Source organism: Cebus imitator, unplaced genomic scaffold (genome assembly GCF_001604975.1).
Source record: "Cebus imitator isolate Cc_AM_T3 unplaced genomic scaffold, Cebus_imitator-1.0 Scaffold458, whole genome shotgun sequence".
In the NCBI taxonomy this organism is placed as follows: domain Eukaryota; kingdom Metazoa; phylum Chordata; class Mammalia; order Primates; family Cebidae; genus Cebus; species Cebus imitator.
In genome coordinates, this window is record NW_016107773.1 from 811,585 (window position 1) to 830,785 (window position 19,201).

The window sequence follows — 19,201 nt, forward strand, 5'->3', positions numbered from 1 at the left end:
CAGGTGTGAGCCACCACGCCTGGCCGAACACAGGTATCTTTTAAAAAAGGTTCCCAGGTAATTTTTGATGAACACCCCAGTTATGGACCATTACCTTGGGTCAGGGCTTGGCACACTGTCTGTAAAGGACCAGACAATATTTAAGGTTTTGCAAGCTATGTGGTCTCAGTTGAAATCACAGACAATACACAAAGAAATTAGCATGGCTGTGTTTTAATTATACTATTTACAAAAACAAGTGCAGGCTGGATTAGGGCCACAGGATGCCTTCTATCAGGAGGAAAAGAGGTAAATTTTCTTCCTAAAGATTTGTTCAGTGGCTTCATTGTCATCTGTGTAGCTAAGTGTACATGCATTGTGAATGTATTCATATAAATGTGAATTTTTTAAAAAGCTCCAATTATAGCATGCAGTTTAATTTTAATGTATGCAGATATTTTACCAGTCATATTAAAATGAACTTTGCTTTACTTTTGAGGTGATAAAGGAGAATGAATGTAAGGTCAAAGAGAACTTGAAGTGTAATGATGGAGAAAATTGGGTCTTTGGCTATTACTGAATACATATTTTTTAATGCTTAATTTTTTTATTTGCCTCCATTTAATACTTTTTGGTAGTTGGGAATACTGTAAATTAATTTCATTATAAAATCCTCATTTATTTTTGCTAATGGAGGAGAACCAAAACCGATAATATAAAAAAACTCATTCCTGGTTTTGGGGGATATCTCAGTACTTAACTTGAGCATAGATATGTACGTGATGTTCTTCACAGACTATAGCAAATGGCATAGCAGTTTAGAATACCCTCAACTGGAAAAACCCATACCTGAGAAAAGCTTAAACATAAAAATCTGAGCTCAGAAAATGTCTGTCTGAATCTTTCAGATAAACAAAAAGAAACTTCAGAAACTCCAGTAAGAGAATTTATATTCCTCATCCATCATGATGCAGAAGGTTGGATAGAGTTGGAGTGTGTGGTATTCTCAGCAAGGTCAGGAGGTGAGGTTAAGGCTTAGTTCATTTCCCTCCAATTTCCAAGACATCTGAAATAATCTCTTCAGTAACTGCTTAGATTTAGTCTGTTAAATCTAGTAAAAAGTTAACAAGTACTTTTCAGTGGCCCTATTTTTTAGAAGCACCTGGAATTTAAGGTCCTAATCTATTTTTCAAGCAATTTATCACTTTTCAATGACTGACAGCTTTCAGATTTCACTGTTGTTTTCTGGCTTTCCATTTAAACCTTATAAATAGTATTAAATTTGTGTTTTTATGAGACCTCCTTCAAAATGCCGTATTTTTAAACAATAGTAACTAAAGGATCAAACTGGAGCAGTTATGAGTTCATATTCCACCCTCCCATGAAGTGGCACTTTTGAAGAAATTTTTAACACATCAATTTAACAAATAAAAACTAAAACATCAGTTAACCAGATAATTCAGAGCCACTCTGTTCTCTAGTTATTTGGATATGTGAGGTATTGCCGTAAATAAAGCAATGAAGCTGAAGTTATGGAGCATTGGGGCATCTCTGAAAACTTGCCCTCCACTGTACTGTCACTTTCTAGTTTTTATTGGAGGTAGTATTATCTGTTATTAAAAACAAAACAAAAAGCCAAACACCTGCATTAGGTAAGCTACTCTCACTTTGTTTTTGGCTCATATCTCCTGTGAAAATATCTACTACAAGAGCTTTTGGCATTTTTTTCTTTGCCTACAGGCTCAAGAACGTGATCTCTTTTTGTACCATCCTTTGCCTTGTCTGTACATTTGTAGCAGTTTTCTTGAGAACAGTAACTACTTGGCTGTGAGAATGTGTATCTATATACTGGTAGTCAATTACTGACAGACATATTAGATATAAGGCAATGAAGCTGGACAAAGCAAAGTTGCAGACAGCCTTTCCTCTGTCAGTTCCCTGTGGCTCTGTCTGACCATTAGGTTCCAGCTTTTTTCCAGGAGCCTTCTCTTTTTACCTGTCGTAGAAGTTGGCAATCTCATTTTCATTTTACTCCCCTATAGTTACTGAGAAAGCAATATTTTTCCTTTTGCCCATTAAGACTTCTTTATGCAAACTGAATTTCAGTCCTGTGCTAGTTAAGTTGACTGAGGAACAGGTATGTCCCAGCCTGTGGCTCCTACCGGACATGAGCTAAGTCTCAGTCCATTTATTTCCTTGTGTTTCGTCTCATGCATGACTTAGCTCCTCTTTCATCAGTGAGTCAGCTTCTTGAGACTCTGCTTATGTTGCACAATTTAACCTTAAGTTAGTGTAGCTTCTAACAATACTATAGAGATGCTATGCAAGTATCTGTAATAAGACAGGGCCTCTTTTTCCAATATCCCTAATTTGGAGCTGGTAATTAAATACTAAGGTTTACTAAGTGGACTAGGTAGCAAACTAAATAGGGGAGTAAGAGAAAAATCATTATTAATGAAGTTTTCACTTCTATCTAAATCAAGAACTTGAAATTAGGATGAGAATTAACATGTATGCCTATGTTAGAAGCAGGGAATTAGCCCTCCACAGAGTATTTGATGTACGGTGTGGGCCTTTTTTGGGGGGGAGTTGGGGAGAGGTCCACCACTGTTCTTAAAAAAACATGCTTCTGGCCAGGAGTGGTGGCTCACGCCTATAATCCCAGCACTTTGGGGGGCCGAGGTGGGTGGATCATCTGAGGTTGGGAGTTCAAGACCAGTCTGATCAACATGGAGAAACCCTGTCTCTACTAAAAATACAAAATTAGCCAGGCATAGTGGTGCATGCCTGTAATCCCAGCTACTCAGGAGGCTGAGGCAGAAGAATCGCTTGAACCTGGGAGGCAGAGGTTGGCAGTGAGCAAGAATTGCGCCATTGCACTCCAGCCTGGGCAACAAGAGCAAAACTCTGTCTCAAAAAGAAAAAAAAAAAAACAGTCAGGTTAACTTTCATTTTTGCACATTTGAGGGAGCCGTGGATACCGTGCAAGCATGATACATGGCAGCTGACAGTCATTCTGCTGAAGGCCCGGTAGGGACTGTGGTAAATTGGAGAGCAAATGTTTTGTGTAAAGGAGGGCTACTGGAGCCATTATTAGGGTATAAATAACCGGGTGCCTTGTGGTAGAGGGGTCCCCATTTTCCAGTTATTTCACCTTTTTCTAGAGAAGGCCTCTTTGTTTTATTTTTATTTCCTATAACATTTTTTAAGCTGGACTAGCCACCTGTCTGGTTTCTCAGCTTCTTTAATTTTTCTTTTTATCTCATCCGAGTTCTCAACCTTGTTTCTAGCAGGGCTAATCTTTTTCCCGAAACAGTCTTGCCACTGTTCATTCTGTGCTATTCCAACTGGATTGTTCTCCCCAATTTCGCCATTCCCAATCCTAGATCAGAATGTTGAAATATTTTTAGAAGTAGCTGAAGATAATTATGTTAAATCTGCAGGTATAGAAACATGAATGGAAAGAAATATGCCATAAGATTAAAATCTTCAATAACAGGGTATGCTTGCAAGGACATACTTGCTGAGCACTACTTTGTAAGGCACAGTGTTAGTCTTCAGAAAAAAATTCGGTCTAGAAGGAATTGATTGATAAAATTATGTATTTATAATTAGCCATATAATAGAGTAAAATAAAAGCCAAAAAACTGTATGTATCTTAAGTCCCATAGGAGTTTAGACAAGAAGGATTATTTTAGAGGCTGGGATATAGCATGGTAGACTAAGATAATTTTCCCCTTTTGTATTCATAGGTAAGCAAGCAAATGTAAACATTGTATTTTTGTTTTATTATGGATAGTTTTTGGTATTTTGTTAGTACCTTGTAAAGAAGTTTCCACTCTGAAAATATTTTTTATTGGTATGTCTTCCTCTTTCTTGTCTTTCTTGAGTGAAACTAACTATAAAAATAAAGTAAGCTTTAAAAAAAGTATCTGTCCTGAGTTGCTGTAGTTAACTGGTTATTCGCAAAATGCATTTATTTCACCATAGCAGCTTAAAACCAGTTACTTTGGGCAGATTTAAACTTATAACCAGCCAAAAACTGTTTTGGTATATTTTGGGCTTTTGGTTCCCATCTTATTTTCACCATACTGAGAGATGAGTATTGAAAGCATTTACTAGAGATTTCCTAATTTGTTTTTTAAATGATTTTTTTTTGCCTAGAAAACTACTTTTGCCCATTGTAGAAAAATCAGAAAATACAGGCCATTATGCAGAAAACCAGCCACCCAGATATAGCCACTTAGCATTTTGCTGTTTTTACTTCCATCTGTTTTAAAGAATCTGTGTTATAAACATAGTTGGGATCATAATTCACATAGTTTTGTATCCTGCCTCATTTTTTCACTTAACATTATACATAGATCTTCCTGTGCCATTACAATTTTTTTGAAAAGTGCCTGTAGAACATTCTTTAATATGTGTATACTATAATTTATTTAAACATTTTTCAATTGTTGTTTTCCATAGGTGATTTGACATGTTGGACTGTTCCAAATAATTCTGCAATGAATGTGCTTCTGCATAAATTGCTTAAGTCTGATTATTTTTTAGACTAGGTTTATAGAGTAAAATTGCTGGCTCAGAGAATGCAAATTTTAAAAAAATCTTTGTTGAATAAGTCAAATTGCTTTCTAGAGAGCGTGTACCAATTTCCAGCTATATACAAGAGTGCTCATCTTATCTGTATCTTGCCAAGGTTGAGCTCAATCTAATATGTATTTGTAATGATACCTCTCTTTTCAGTTTTGCTTGCTAACTGAATTTAATATTTTTTTTTTCAAAATGTACCTATCTAAACCTGCTTTAGATGTAAGTTTCAAGATAAACTATTTGCCATAAAGTTCTTAGTGAAGTGGGTCAAGGTTTGATGCATTCAAAAAAATAGATTACAAAATAGTACGTGTAGAATTACATTTCACATACACATTGTAATACTGTAAGGCATCTCTGCTTGGTGAGTATGACTGATCTTAAAATTTCCTTTGTACTCTTTCATGTTTTCCAGAATTTCTATAATGTAATAGAACTTTGTAATTAAGCTACAGTTCAAATGTTCTACCTCCTTGAGAATTTATAAGCCATTCAAAAGCTTTCACTTCTTGATAATTTGGCATATTATTTCATTTTACAGTAATACTTTGAAGTTTCTATATTTATTTAAGGAAGAAAAGCGTATTTCTTGTGTCAATAATGGGCACTGGCCCTCATGTTTTCTGGGAAATAGCTGTAGTGAGAGTGTTTCTGTTTCTGGTTTATATATGAGTATTTTTAAAATGATAGCTTGAATGAGAGTTTGAGCATTTGACTTGCTTAGAGAAATGTAAGAAATTTTATTGGAATTTATATTAGCCTTTTGGTACAGCAATATTGCTTGGAGGCCAAGTAATCGAAAAGTTAGGAATGCTAAGTGTTCTTTGTGTTCAAATTAATAAAATGAGAGATGGGAACACTTTAGAACAAGGTGTCCAGCAACCAAGAAAGAAATGAAGAGTTTTCATATTTAGCTTGTTATAAATCTGTTTTGGCATGGCATTTGGTTAAATGGCCTCATTATAAAAGTTCACTTGGTACAGTACATTATGATACGTTGATCAAAACCACTGAAAATCATTGTTATGTACCTTTTTAAAGATGACTTTTTCCCTAAATGTAGTGCATAAACTAGTTAATGTGAATTATCCATTAAATTCAAAAGGTAAGGCATATTAAAATACATTGAAAGAATCTGTTGTTTTATCTGTTTTCCTGAATTCATAATGCAAGAGGTAAGTGGCATAGATTAAATAGAAGTAGCCAAGCATATTTTTCACAATATAATCAACTTGGCATCACAAAATAGTCTCAGAGCTCAAGGTATTTAAAAAGCTACCTAATTCTTTTATCCTCTCTCCTTCCCTCACTTTAAATGGATTTTACCAGGTTCTCAAATAGTAATTATGTGAGATTTTTTTTTCCCCACAGAGTCTCATTAATTAAGTGGAATTTTTTTTTCAGATGAAGTCTTGCTCTGTTGCGTAGGCTAGAGGAGTGCAGTGGCGCAATCTCGGCTCACTGCAACCTCTGCCTCCCAGGTTCCAACAATTCTTCTTCCTCAGCCTCCCGAGTAGCTGGGATTATAGGCATGTGCCACCACATGCGGTTAATTTTTTTATATTTTTATAGAGACGGGGTTTCACCATATTGGCCAGGCTGATCTCGAACTCCTGACCTTGTGATCCGCCCGCTCGGCCTCCCAAGGTGCTGGGATTACAGGCGTGAGCCACCACGCCCGAAAATTAAGTGGAAATTTTAAGGAAAACATTTTTTTCTGGTATGATACATTTTCTCCAGTTACTTATACCCAGGAAGATTTGGATTGCATAAAAAGGTCCAACTCTTTTATAATGTTATGTACAGCTCACATTCCTGAATTGCAGTATTTCAAATTTTGTCTTGACCATAATGAAACAATAGACATGAATAACATTCTGTTAATTTTGTCAGTGTTTAACATGGGAAAAAAATACCCCAGAAGAATTTTATTCAGGTTATTCTAAGGAGAGAAAACAAGAAAAATAGCATTAATTACAAAAGTTTTCAAAAACCAATTTGTTTTCCTTGACAGAAACTGATAAGTCTCTAATCTGATATACAGCCTTAGAAAGTCACATACTAATAATATTATTTTGTCTTTTTGCTGTAGATGTGTTCTTTGTGCCATTGTCCTGGAGCAACAATTGGTTGTGATGTGAAAACATGTCACAGGACATACCACTACCACTGTGCATTGCATGATAAAGCTCAAATACGAGAGAAACCTTCACAAGGAATTTACATGTAATTATTTAAGTTTTTCTTTTTTTTTTTTTTTAGCAATCATACTTTCTTGGGGCTTTCATAAAAATTTTTCCCAATTCAAAGCATTTCATCATCATCGTGATCATAAAGGGTGTTTTTGATAAGAAATTTAAAATGGTACAGGAAGTTTAATAGTATTTTTTAAATCCGGCTTGTGAGTGGGGTGAAGTATACTGCTCATTTTCTTAATTTGAAAAGTGAGTTTAATTTAGTTTGCTTACGTAGTAATTTTTGATTTCTTCATTTTTTATAGGGTCTATTGCCGAAAACACAAGAAAACTGCACATAACTCTGAAGGTATGCCATTCAACCACATTTCAGCCACTTTTCAGTTTGAAGATGAAATTTGAGTACAACATAGTGAATTGTACTACATTAATTTTAACCATAAGACATATCTCAACATTCAGAACATTTAGAAGAATTGAGAAAAGTGTTAGGATAAACGAATGTACACGGTGAAAAAGATCTGACCTTTTTTTTTTTCTAGACAGAGTCTTGCTCTGTTGCCCAGGCTTCAGTGCAGTGGCGTGATCTCTGCTCACTGCAACCACTACCTCCCAGGTTCAAGTGATTCTCCTGCCTCAGCCTCCTGAGTAACTGGGATTATAGGTGCATGCCACCACACCCAGCTAATTTTTGTAATTTTAGTAGAGATGGGGTTTCACTGTGTTAGCCAGGCTGGTCTTAAACTCCTGACCTTGTGATCCACCTGACTCGGCCTCCCAAAGTGCTAGAATTGCAGGCGTGAGCCGCCGCGCCCAGCCAAGATCTGAACTTTTAAGAAAACTTTTACCCCAAAGTTTTTGTCAAGTTTATGTTGAAAGTTGTATATGTAAAGTATATGCATTTCCACCTTTCATTATTTCAGATTTTAACAGTGCATTTATTTCGTACTAAGATTGTAATGGCCCTATATGGTTTTTTTCTTAATTTTTAAGAAAATTTTTTATTTTTATTTTTTTGAGACAGAGTCTCCCTCTCTCTCCCAGGCTGAAGTGCAGTGGCACAATCTCAGCACACTACAACCTCTGCCTCCCAGGTTGAAGTGATTCTCCTGCCTCAGCCTCCCAAGTAGCTGGGACTACAGGCACACGCCACCATGTCCAGCTAATTTTTGTGTTTTTAGTAGAGACGAGGTTTTACCATGTTGGCTAATTTTTGTATTTTTAGTAGAGATGGAGTTTCACCATGTTGGCCAGCATGGTCTCAATCTCTTGACGTCGTGATCCACCTGCCTCTCAGCCTCCCAAAGTGCTGGGATTACAGGAGTGAGCCACTGTGCTCAGCCTGGTTTTTTTCTTATTTTTAATTTTCGTGAGTACAGATATATATATTTATGGGGTACATGAAATATTTTAGTATCTTTGGTAAGAAATTGTGCTGGTGCCTGCGTGTTTCTTTCTTTCTTCTTCTTTTTTTTTTTTTTGAGACCGAGTCCCACTGTGTCGTGCAGAGTTCAGTGGCGCAATCTCTGCTTACTGTAACCTCTGTCTCCCAGGTTCAAGCGATTCTTCTGCCTCAGCCTCCTGAGTAGCTGGGATTACAGGTGCCTGCCACTACGCCCAGCTAATTTTGTATTTTTAGTAGAGACAGGGTTTCACCCTGTTGGCCAGGTTGGTCTCGAATTCCTGACTTCAGGTGATCCATTGGCCTCAGCCTCCCAAAGTGCTGGGAATTACAGATGTAAGCCACTGTGCCTGGCCAGCTGCATGTTTCGTTAAGGATAATAATTGGGATCCTTGCTACTGTCAGATATTATAAATGATGTGAACTTGATAATAGTAGTACATTTTGTGATCACCAGGCTTTCTGTTAAATTTTTATTCACATTTGTAGCACTTAAAAAATGCAGATGTGTTAATTATTAGTAACCAAATTTAAAATACAAACTTTAAAAATTATTTTTAGTTTATTTCTAATTAAATTTATACAAAACCAGGTTAGTCACATTTATATGTAGTTAGCCAAATTGTACTTAGTCTGTGAAAGGTATGGGAAGGCTCTGATTCTGAATTCTGATTGGTTTCAACCCTTTTCAAGCAAATGATTTTGATACTTTTACTAGTAATATAAAATGGCTTAGATGTAGTGTGAGATTGTTCTATCCCTTCATTTAGATTAGAGATATTTAAAATTTTTGTTCACTTTTGAGAATATGTTGCTTAGAATTATAATGGTTTGAGCACGGTTGTTTTAGGAAGTTGTTTCTTTTATAAAGATTTACCTAATTATGGTATTTGCATGGTAAAATTAGAGGCCCTTTTTGATCTCTAGATCTTGACATTTATGATACAAAATAGTATTGTTTCCACTTCTGGACTCAAGATTAAAGTGCTGGTTAAAAATACTGTCGTTAGCAAAATCTAGTCTTTAAGGTAAACTAACTGGATAAATAATAACAGAATGTTTTTGGAGGTCGTAAATTATGATGGGAAAAAACCTTTATAGTGCTTTTCTTCTGTTTTCTCCTCACTTAATTCTAGAATTGAATTGGAAAATCCTTTGTGAAAGATTGAGGTTTTCCACCTTTCATTATTTCCGATTTTATCAGTGCATTTATTTCATAATCTTTAAGATTGTAGTTGCCCTATATGTTTTTTTGTTGTTGTTAATCTATTTTTAATTTTTGTAAGTACAGAGTAGGTGTATATATTTATGGGGTACATGAGCTATTTTGATTCAGGCATGCAATGTGAAATAAGTACATCATGGAGAATGGGGTATCCATCCCCTCAAGCATTTATCCTTTGAGATACAAACAATACAAGTTCAGCTGAGGATTGAGACTAGGTTATGCTGTATGTTAAGCTGAGGATTGAGACTCATGATCTGATTAATACAAGTTTGAACACATTGAGACAGGATATTTGAGATAATTAAAAATGATGATTAATATATACGGATTAATATAGACAGCTCCCATTTTATTCCCTGGATTTCTGAAGCTGATAGCACCATCTAGTGGTAGGCAGAAGTCACTGCAAACCATACAAAGTAGAATAATTTGGGCCATGTTTTAGCACTGAAGCTTCATAGTGAGAGATCTAAATTCATACTTTCCAAGACAGCTTTTCTTTTAATGTAACTGGCAGCATTATTATAACTTCAGATTTGTGATACAATTAATTTGAATTTGGGATTCAATGTATAAGTCTAGAACATTGGGCAGGGAGCTTTTATCATTTTTATGTATGGTGTGTTTGTACTCATATTGTGGGCCTTGAAAGAATAATTTTATAATTTAAATTAATAAAGCTTTATATTTATTGATTTCTGGCTTTTATCATATTGATCTAGCTCAAATTTAGTTGATTTTGAGTACTTTGTCAGAAATAGAACTTCTGATTATTCCATTGTTCTAATGGGAAGCATATGTTCTCCTTTATGATCGTGGTTTATGATGGGAGGTTATAGGATTGTATTTCGGGGATTGTCTTTAAGAATTGTACTGCACTAGCCTCCAGAGCAAAGAGGAATTAATATCTATGGTAATATCTTGGTCATTTACCATCTGTGTCTCAATACTTACTTTGCTAATACTTAGTGTGATAAATACTATTAATATATCATTCAGTCTGCCATGTTAGCTTTATATAAAATGAGCTGTTTTGAAATACTAAATTTGAGAATAATTGCATAATATGGCAATTCAATTTCCCATCACAATTAAAATATCATTGAATATTAAATACCTAAAACATATGTGATCAGTTTTGCTTCAGAAAAAAAATGGACTGTGAATTTGAAAAGCAATTTTAAAAATCTATATGGAGTTTTTAGGTATCATTATGTCACTAGGTTATTAGAACGCCATCCTAGGAACTGTATGTATGTACCTGTTAGTGGCAATGGGCTTAGATTAGCTGCCAGTAAAATGATTTGAAACATAGAAGCAAGCATTTCTAGGCCAGCTTTCTTATTTGTTACCATTGTAACAAATGTATCACTCTGGTGTAGGATGTTAATAGTAATATGGGTAAGCCTCCTAATATGTTTGCTTGTAAAGGGGCAGACAATAGTTAGAAGGAAGTTAAAGGATGGCTTTTTTTCCTTAATTAATAGACTTTATTTTTAGAACAGTTTTAGGTTCATATCAAAATTGAGCAGAAAGTGCAGAGTTCCCATGTGTCTCCTGTTCCCCAACCCCTAACACACACACACACACACACACACACACACACACACAGCCTATCCTCTATTAATATCCCACACCAGAGTGGTACATTTGAAACAATGGATGAACCAATATTGACACATCATTATCACCCAAAGTTCATAGTTTAAATTAGTGTACTCTTGTTGTGGTACATGCTGTGGGTTTTGACGTGTGTATAATGACATGTACCTACCATTACAATATCATACAGAATCATTTCACTGCCCTGAAAATCCCCTGTGCTCCACCTGTTCATCCCCTTTCCTTCCCAAACCTCTGGCAACCACTGATATTTTTACTGCCTCCATAGTTCAGCCTTTTCCAGAATGTCATAGTTGGAATCATACAGTATATAGCTTTTTTCAGATTGGCCTCTTTCACTTAATTGCCTTTTATTTATTTTTATTCTTTTGAGACAGGGTTTCACTCTATCACCCAGGCTGGAGTGCAGTGGCTCAATCACGGCTCACTGCAGCCTCAACCTCCCAGGCTCAAGTGATCCTCCCACCTCAGCCTCCTGAGTAGCTAGAACCACAGGCATTTGCCACCACGCCCGGGTAATTTTTTTTAATTGTTTTTTTGTAGAAACGGGGTCTTGCCACGTTGCCCAGGCTGGTCTTGGACTCCTGGGTTCAAGCAGTCCTCTACCTCAGCTTCTCAAAGTGCTGGGATTACAGGCATGAGCCACCACTCCCAGCCCTTGTCTTTTTTTTTTTTTGTAAGGAGGAGAATGAATTGATACATAGACCCTTATGAGAAAGGATGCTATGGGCAGGAAGAGATTGAAGGTCAAGGAAAAAGGATTCAGCACGCAAGCAAAACAATTGGCCTCTGATAGGAGGGCATTTTCACTGTAATGGGGGGAACGAAGAAGATAGGTGGCTCCTATCTGGTCTGTCTTCTCTGTGAAGGAGAGTTTAGGGAAAGGTGTGAGGGTTGGAAGCTGAAGGAAAGAGAATGTTTGAAAGAATAGCTGTGAAGACTGGGAGAGGAAGTTTGCCTGGAGAAATGTGAGGTTTCCAGAATAGGTTGAAGGCCCAGTTGAGGTTAGTACCCATGAGTTTATGTAGTGGTTCCCATCGGTTGTGTAACTTTTCTACCAGTAATTCCAGATCCTGTATGCGAATAGAGAAGGTGGCTAGTTGGGTAAATAAAAATTGGGATCTTGCCAAGTGAGTTTAACAAAGAAGGAAGGGATATGGGAGTTTAGGATATTTGCAAGAGAGCAGTTTGAGCAAGGTGGGGAGGGAAGTGAAGGCAGGAGAACAAGAAACAAGAAGGCGTCAGTGGACTGGAGGCCCTAATGGGGTGAAGAACAATGAGAATGAAAGTACTTAGGAAAACAGGCATTTGTAGTCCCAGAGAATGACGTAGGGATATCAGTAATAGAACCATTTTATGTGATTATAATGTTTTTTGGTGTGATAAATTGGGGAGAGTAATACCCAACTTGCCAGGACACCAGCACTCCTTCTGGTATTCTAAAGCCCTGTCTGTCCCTTTGCCGATTATCTTCTTAACCACTGTTTTCCTCATCTTTCATCTTCCTGGTTTATGCTCCATCTTTCTCCTAAGTTCTCACATCATTTAACAGTGTGAAATAGAAAGGATATCTGGACAGAAAGTCTGAAACTGCCATCCACTAGGTCTTAACTTGTTTAACTTACTTACCATTCACAAGGCAAAGTGTCCTCATATATTAAATTATATATGTATATACACACACACACACACACACACACACACACACACACATATATAAAATTTGAGTTTTTTGGGAGTGGAGGAGGACATAATTTAGTGACAGATACGTGACCAACATTAAACTACAGTGGCGACACAGGGAAGTATTTAGAGATAAGGGGGCATCATGGCTGCATTTTACTCTTAAATCTTTCAGGAGAAAATGTGTATGGATATTGAGAGGGAATGAATGATAAAACAAATGTGGTAGAATACTTTGGGTGAAGGATATACAAGAATTTTTATGACAACTTTTTTATAAGTCTGAAATTACTTAAAAAGATAAAGTGGTGATAAGCATTAGATTAAGTGACCACAAAATCCCATGCTTTCTGAGGTGGTGTAAAGGAATCTTTTGTGCCTAACCTTGGAGGCTATAGTCTGTATTTTATTCAAGGAACTGAATAAAATACAGGATTCCCTAATGGACAGTTCTGAAACTATATAAGAAATTGTTCATCAAATGATATAACTCAGTTTCTGTTTCAGGAAATAGGGTCACCATAGTTATATTAAAAGTATCTTTAAAATGTTATAATTCATGTAAATTTGAAGCCTTTACCTGCTTTAATATTCACTTAGTGGTGGGTTTTTTTGTTTTGTTTTGTTTTTAGACAGAGTCTTGCCCTATCACCCAGGCTGGAGAGCAGTGGCACCATCTCAGCTCACTGCGACCTCTGCCTCCCGGGTTCAAGTGATTCTCCTGCCTCAGCCTCCCAAGTAGCTGGGATTACAGGTGCCTACCACCATGCCTGGCTAATTTTTGTATTTTTAGTAGAGACGGGGTTTTACCATGTTGGCCAGGCTGGTCTCAAACTCCTGAGCTCAGGCGATCCGCCCACCTTGGGCTCCCAAAGTGCTGGGATTACAGGCATGAGCCACCGTGCCTGCCCTCACTTAGTGTTTTCCTTCCCTGGTTCTTTTTCTCTAGAAAATGCTGTAGTTTCCAGTCTTCATTACTTTGGTTAAATGGAAATATATGGAGATTTTGATGTTGATATATTAAGCTCTTTAAAAACCTACAAGTTGAGTAGCATTGAATAGTCTTATAAAGTATTGGGAAGGCAATATTGTACACTGGTTAAGAGTATGGGCTTTGAAATAAGATCGGTGTTTGAATCTTAGCTCTGCCACATCCTGGGCATATGATCTAGGGGAAATTATTTGATATTTACAGATATTGCATCTCTAAAGTTTGGGGGGCTTTATAAAAACCTACCTCATAGGATTATTGTAAGGATTAAATGAAAAATAACGTGTGTACAACTCTTAACGGCGGCTCAGTACAGGCATACCTTATCTTATTGCACTTCAGTTTATTGTGCTTCACAGATGCTACACTTTTTACAAATTGAAGATTTGTGGCAACCTTGCATTGAGCAAATCTGTTGGCATCATTTTTTCCAACAGGATATACTCACCTTGTGTCTGTCACATTTTGGCAATTCTCACAATATTTCAAACCTTTTCATGATTTTTTTTACCCGTTATGGTGATCTGTGATCCGTGATCTTTGATATTACTATTGCAAATTGTTTTGGGACACCATGAACTGTGCCCATGTAAGACGGTGAACTTAATTGATAAATGTGGTGTGTGTTCTGGCTGCTTCCCCAACTTGCCATTCTCCATCTCTCTTCCTCTTTTTGGGCCTCCCTATCTCTAAGACACAACAGTATTGAAATTAGACCAATTAATAACCCTCTAATGGCCTCTTAAGTGTTTAACTAAAAGGAAGAGTTGTACTTCTCTCACTTTGAATCCAAAGCTGAAATTATTAAGCTTGGTGAGGAAGGCACATTGGAAACTGAGACAGGCCGAAAGCTCGGCCTTTTCCACCAAACAGCCAAGTTGTGAATGCAAAAGAAAAGTTATTGGAGGAAGTTAAAAGTGCTACTCCGGGTAACCCACAAATGATAAGAAAGTGAAACAACCTTATTGCTGATATGGCCGAAGTTTAAGTGGTCTAGATAGAAGATCAAATTAGCCACAACATTCCCTTAAGCCAAAGCTTAATCCAGAGCAAGGCTCCAACTCTTCAATTCTATGAAGGCTGAGAGAGGTGAGGAATCTACAGAAGAAATATTTAAAGCTAGCAGAGTTTCGTTCATTAGATTTAAGGAAAGAAGTCTCCATAACAATAAAGTTGCAAGGTGAAAGCAGCAAGTGCTGCTAGAAGCTGTAGTGAGTTATCCGGAGGATCTAAGATGTTCAGTGAAGTTGCCTACACAAAACAACAGATTTTTAATATCAGTGCAACAGCCTTGTACTGGAAGAAGATGACATCTAGGACATTCATAGCTAGAGAGACGTCAATGCCTGGACTCAGAGCTTCATAGGACAGACTAGTCTTGTTAGGGACTAATGCAGCTGATAATTTTAAAGCCAATGCTCATTTACCATCTAAAAAATCCTAGGGCCCTAAAGAATTACACTAAGTCTACTCTGTTTATGCTCCATAAATGAATGATAGCACATCTGTTTACAGCATGGTTTACTGAATATTTTAAGCTCACTGTTGACACTTACTGCTCAGAGAAAAAGATTCCTTTCAAAATATTACTGCTTATTGACAGTGCGTCCGGTCATCCAAGAGCTCTGATGGAGATCTACAAGGAGATGAATATTGTCTTCATGCCTGTTAGCTCAGCATTCATTCTACAGTCCAGAGAGCCCATGGATCAAGGAGTGCTTTGGACTTTCAAGTCTTATTATTTAAGAAATACATTTCATGAGGCTGTAGCTGCCATATATAGTGATTTTTTAATGATGCATCTGGGCAAGATAATTAAAAACCTTCTGGAAAAGATTCATCATTCTAGATGCCATTGAGAACATTTCAAAATATCGACATTAATAGGAATTTGGAAGACATTTATTCCAACCCTCATGGATGACTGAGAGGTTCAAGACTTCAGTGGAGGAAGTCACTGCAGATGTGGTAGAAATAGCAAGAGAACTAGAATTAGAAGTGGAGCCTGAGGATGTGACTGGATTGCTGCAATCTCTTGATCAAACTTGAACAGATGAGGAGTTGCTTCTTACGGATGAACAAAGAAAGTAGTTTCTTGAGATCTAGAGTGTATTTCTGGTGAAGATGCTGTGAGCATTGTTGAAATGACAACAAAGGATTTAGAATATTCCATAAACATGGTTGATAAAGCAGTAGCAGGGTTTGAGAGGACTGACTGATTTTGAAAGAAGTTTTCCTATGGGTAAAATGCTGTCAAACAGCATCTCATTCTATAGAGAAATCTTTCACAAAATAAAGAGTCCATCAATGTGGCAAACTTCAGTGTTGTCTTATTTTAAGAAATTGTCACAGCCATCCCATCCTTCAGCCATCCACCACTGATCAGTCAGCAGCTGGCAGCATCAAGGCAAGACCCTCCACCAGCAAAAAGATTACAGCTTGCTGGAAATCTCAGATGACTGTGAGCATTTTTTAGCAATAAAGTATTTTTAATGATGATACCTACCTTGTTTTTTTTTATACGTAATGCTACTATGCGTGTAGCAGACTACAATATGGTCTAAACATAACTTTTAAATGCACTGGGAAACTAGAACATTCATATGATTTGCTTTATTGCAATATTTGCTTTACTGTGGTAGTCTGGAACCAAACCCATGGTATCTTGAAGATGTCTGTAAATACTGTGTTCTATATCATTATTATTCCTTTAAACTTCTTCCTGCTTTTATCGCCATTCATCTTTTCACGTGCTCTTCCTTAGATGACAATGGAATTTAAATGCTTTGTACTTTAACTTGGAAAATTTTAGTAGTGTATTCATATTGTTGTCTTTGCACCATGTAGAACTGACTTCATATTCTTTCTTTCTTTTTTTGTCTCATTCTGTCGCCTAGGCTGGAGTGCAGTGGCGCAATCTCGGCTCACTGCAGCACTGCACCCTCCACCTCCCAGGTTCAAGCGATTCTCCCACCTCAGCTGAGTAGCTGGGATTACAGGTGCCCGCCACCATACCCAGATAAGTTTTGTATTTTTAGTAGAGACAGGGTTTAGCCATGTTGGCCAGGCTGGTCTCGAACTCCTGACCTCAGGTGATCCACCCACCTCAGCCTCCCAGAGTGCTGGGATGACAGGCATGAGCCACTGCACCCAGCTGACTCCATATTCTTTCTGATTCACCAGATATATTGACCACCCATGCGCAGAGTATTGTGTTAGGCATTGTGTATGCTAATCTTTGATTTACCACATTGTACAGACTTTCATTATAGGAAATTTCAAACTTAAGCAAAGGTAGAAATAAAAGTATAACATTTCATCTTTACCCCCACTCACTTTCTTCATCTGGATTATTTTGAAGTAAATCCCAGAAAACAGATTTCATTTTAGCACACTTAATAATATATTTTGAGTATATGCTACAAATTTGTATATTCATGGGTATTTATATATTCATGTGTTTGTATATGCATGTGTATGTATATGTATTATATACATATATACATAAATCATTTGCCTGATACCTTTCCCGAAAAAGCAGGAAGCTAAGTTCACAGTTGACTCCTCGCATAAAGAGTAAATGCATGTCAGGTTTACACTGAAAAAGACAGGGCGAGTGACCTCCAGCTTTCCTTTTGCGGCAACCATGAAGATTCAAAGCAGAGGTGGTGATGCTTGCCTCTGTCTTAATGCCTGTCCTTTTTCTTTCTTTTTTTTAACTCTGACAATCATTGATTTTGTGCCTTTAAGGTGTGAGCACCTTGGGAAATTTAAGAAAGAGTCTCCATGTGGACAAAGAGCTTATAGTCTACACAAGATATGCCAAGAGAATTAACTAATAATTAAATAGAATTTTGTAGTTTACAAAGCATTTTTCGCAAGTAATTTCTTAAAGCAGCATTGTAAGAAAGGTATTAACATTAGTCCCATTTGACACATGAGGACACTTGTGAATGGTAAGTAACTTAATCAAATTAAGACCTACTAAGTGACAATTTCAGATGTTCCATCCAGATATCCTTTCTACTTCACACTGTTAACTGTGTGAGAACTTAGGAAGTGTATTCCACGAAGTCGTAAGATGAGGAAAACAGTGATTATTAGGAAAAGAGAATCAGGAAAGGGACAGATAGGGCTTTATAATACTAGAAAGAGAGTTGGTGTCCTGGCAAGCTGGGCATTCCCCTCCCCATAGGGGCCATACCAGCAGAGAACAGAAGGGTAATAGAGAGGGGCCTGGCCATTCTAAAGTGACAGATGTCTGCAAGCTGTGCTGATAAGAGGTTGGGAATGTTTGGTAGCTCGGGAAGGAGGACAACCCTATTTTGTCACCTACTTTAGCCTGGATTTTTAGAAACTGCAGCTGTGAATACAAGTGTAAAGTTTTACTTTTTATCATTTATTTTGAATAGGTACATGAACATTGTACAAAAATCAGGCTTTCCTCTCACCTGTGCCCTTGTATCTGTTTCTGAATTTTTTTGCTAAAAGCAAACACTGCTATCTGTGAGTTTCTTGTGTACCCTTCCAGACCAATTATGTGCATACATAAGCATAACTGTTCTTTTTCTAACGTCCAGGAGCATATGGAAATGTGTATTTCCGTGACAATGGATATTACTGTTTTAAGAGCATACTTGTAGTTATTCACTGACATATATATTTGTCTCAGCTCTGCCACACTCTAGCTTTGTGACCTTGGACAAAATAACTTAACCTTTCTAAACTTCCTTATCTGTAAAACGGGGTTGTTGGGAAGATGACTGTTACAAATTTGTGGAGTGATTGCCAGGCTCAAATGAGATAATGCATATAAACCGCATACCGTATCTGGTATTGTGAAAACTCAGAAGCTCAAATGTTAGCTCTTACTATTCTATTTCCAATTTACATACACATATTTACGAATGAAAGCTGATAAGATACTATACAAGTGAGCAAAGATAAATGGAGAAAGATGTTCATCACATTTGTAATTGTGAAAAACACTGAAAACTTACAAGTCATAACCATAAGGGGCTGGTTAAATACAGTGGATTACTATTAACTCTTACATGGAAGGAGGTAAATTCCTGTATACTGACATGGAAAGTTGTCAAGCTATATTAAGCAGAAAAGGCAAGATGCAGAATAGTGTGCTTACAATACCAGCCGTGTGTGTATCCTTTTAAAAAACGTGCACATGTAGAGAAAATAATAGCATTTATTGAAAGTGTCTCATGTGCCAAGCACTGTTTTAAGTACTTTACATGCACTGATTCATGTAATTCATTCAAGAACTCCCTGAGATAAGTTTCGGGTCCAAAGATACACAGTATGTGGAAGATTCAAGATTCAAACCCAAGCTCTTATAAACTAAGGTTGAGAAAAGAAGCAGTTAACAGTGCTTTCCTGGAAGGGAGGTCAGGAGGTTAGGGTGGGAGGCAGGTTAGGGAACCTAAGGAGCCAACTGAGAGCACAGAGCAGGTGGAAGTAGAAGGTGAAAGGAAGATTTTCACTTTTTTTTT

At 37.1% G+C, this 19,201-nt stretch overlaps 1 protein-coding gene across 4 annotated transcripts in view; it reads left to right on the top strand.

Annotated features, from left to right (window-relative positions):
• Window positions 1–19,201, top strand: part of PHF6 (PHD finger protein 6) — a 66,170-nt gene that overhangs the window by 13,060 nt on the left and 33,909 nt on the right. For all 4 annotated transcript variants that reach the window (XM_017511974.2, XM_017511973.2, XM_017511976.2 and 1 more), the window contains exons 4-5: window positions 6,665–6,798; window positions 7,073–7,116. In XM_017511974.2, the coding sequence (XP_017367463.1) occupies window positions 6,665–6,798; window positions 7,073–7,116 (178 nt within the window). The remainder of the gene's footprint in view (window positions 1–6,664; window positions 6,799–7,072; window positions 7,117–19,201) is intronic.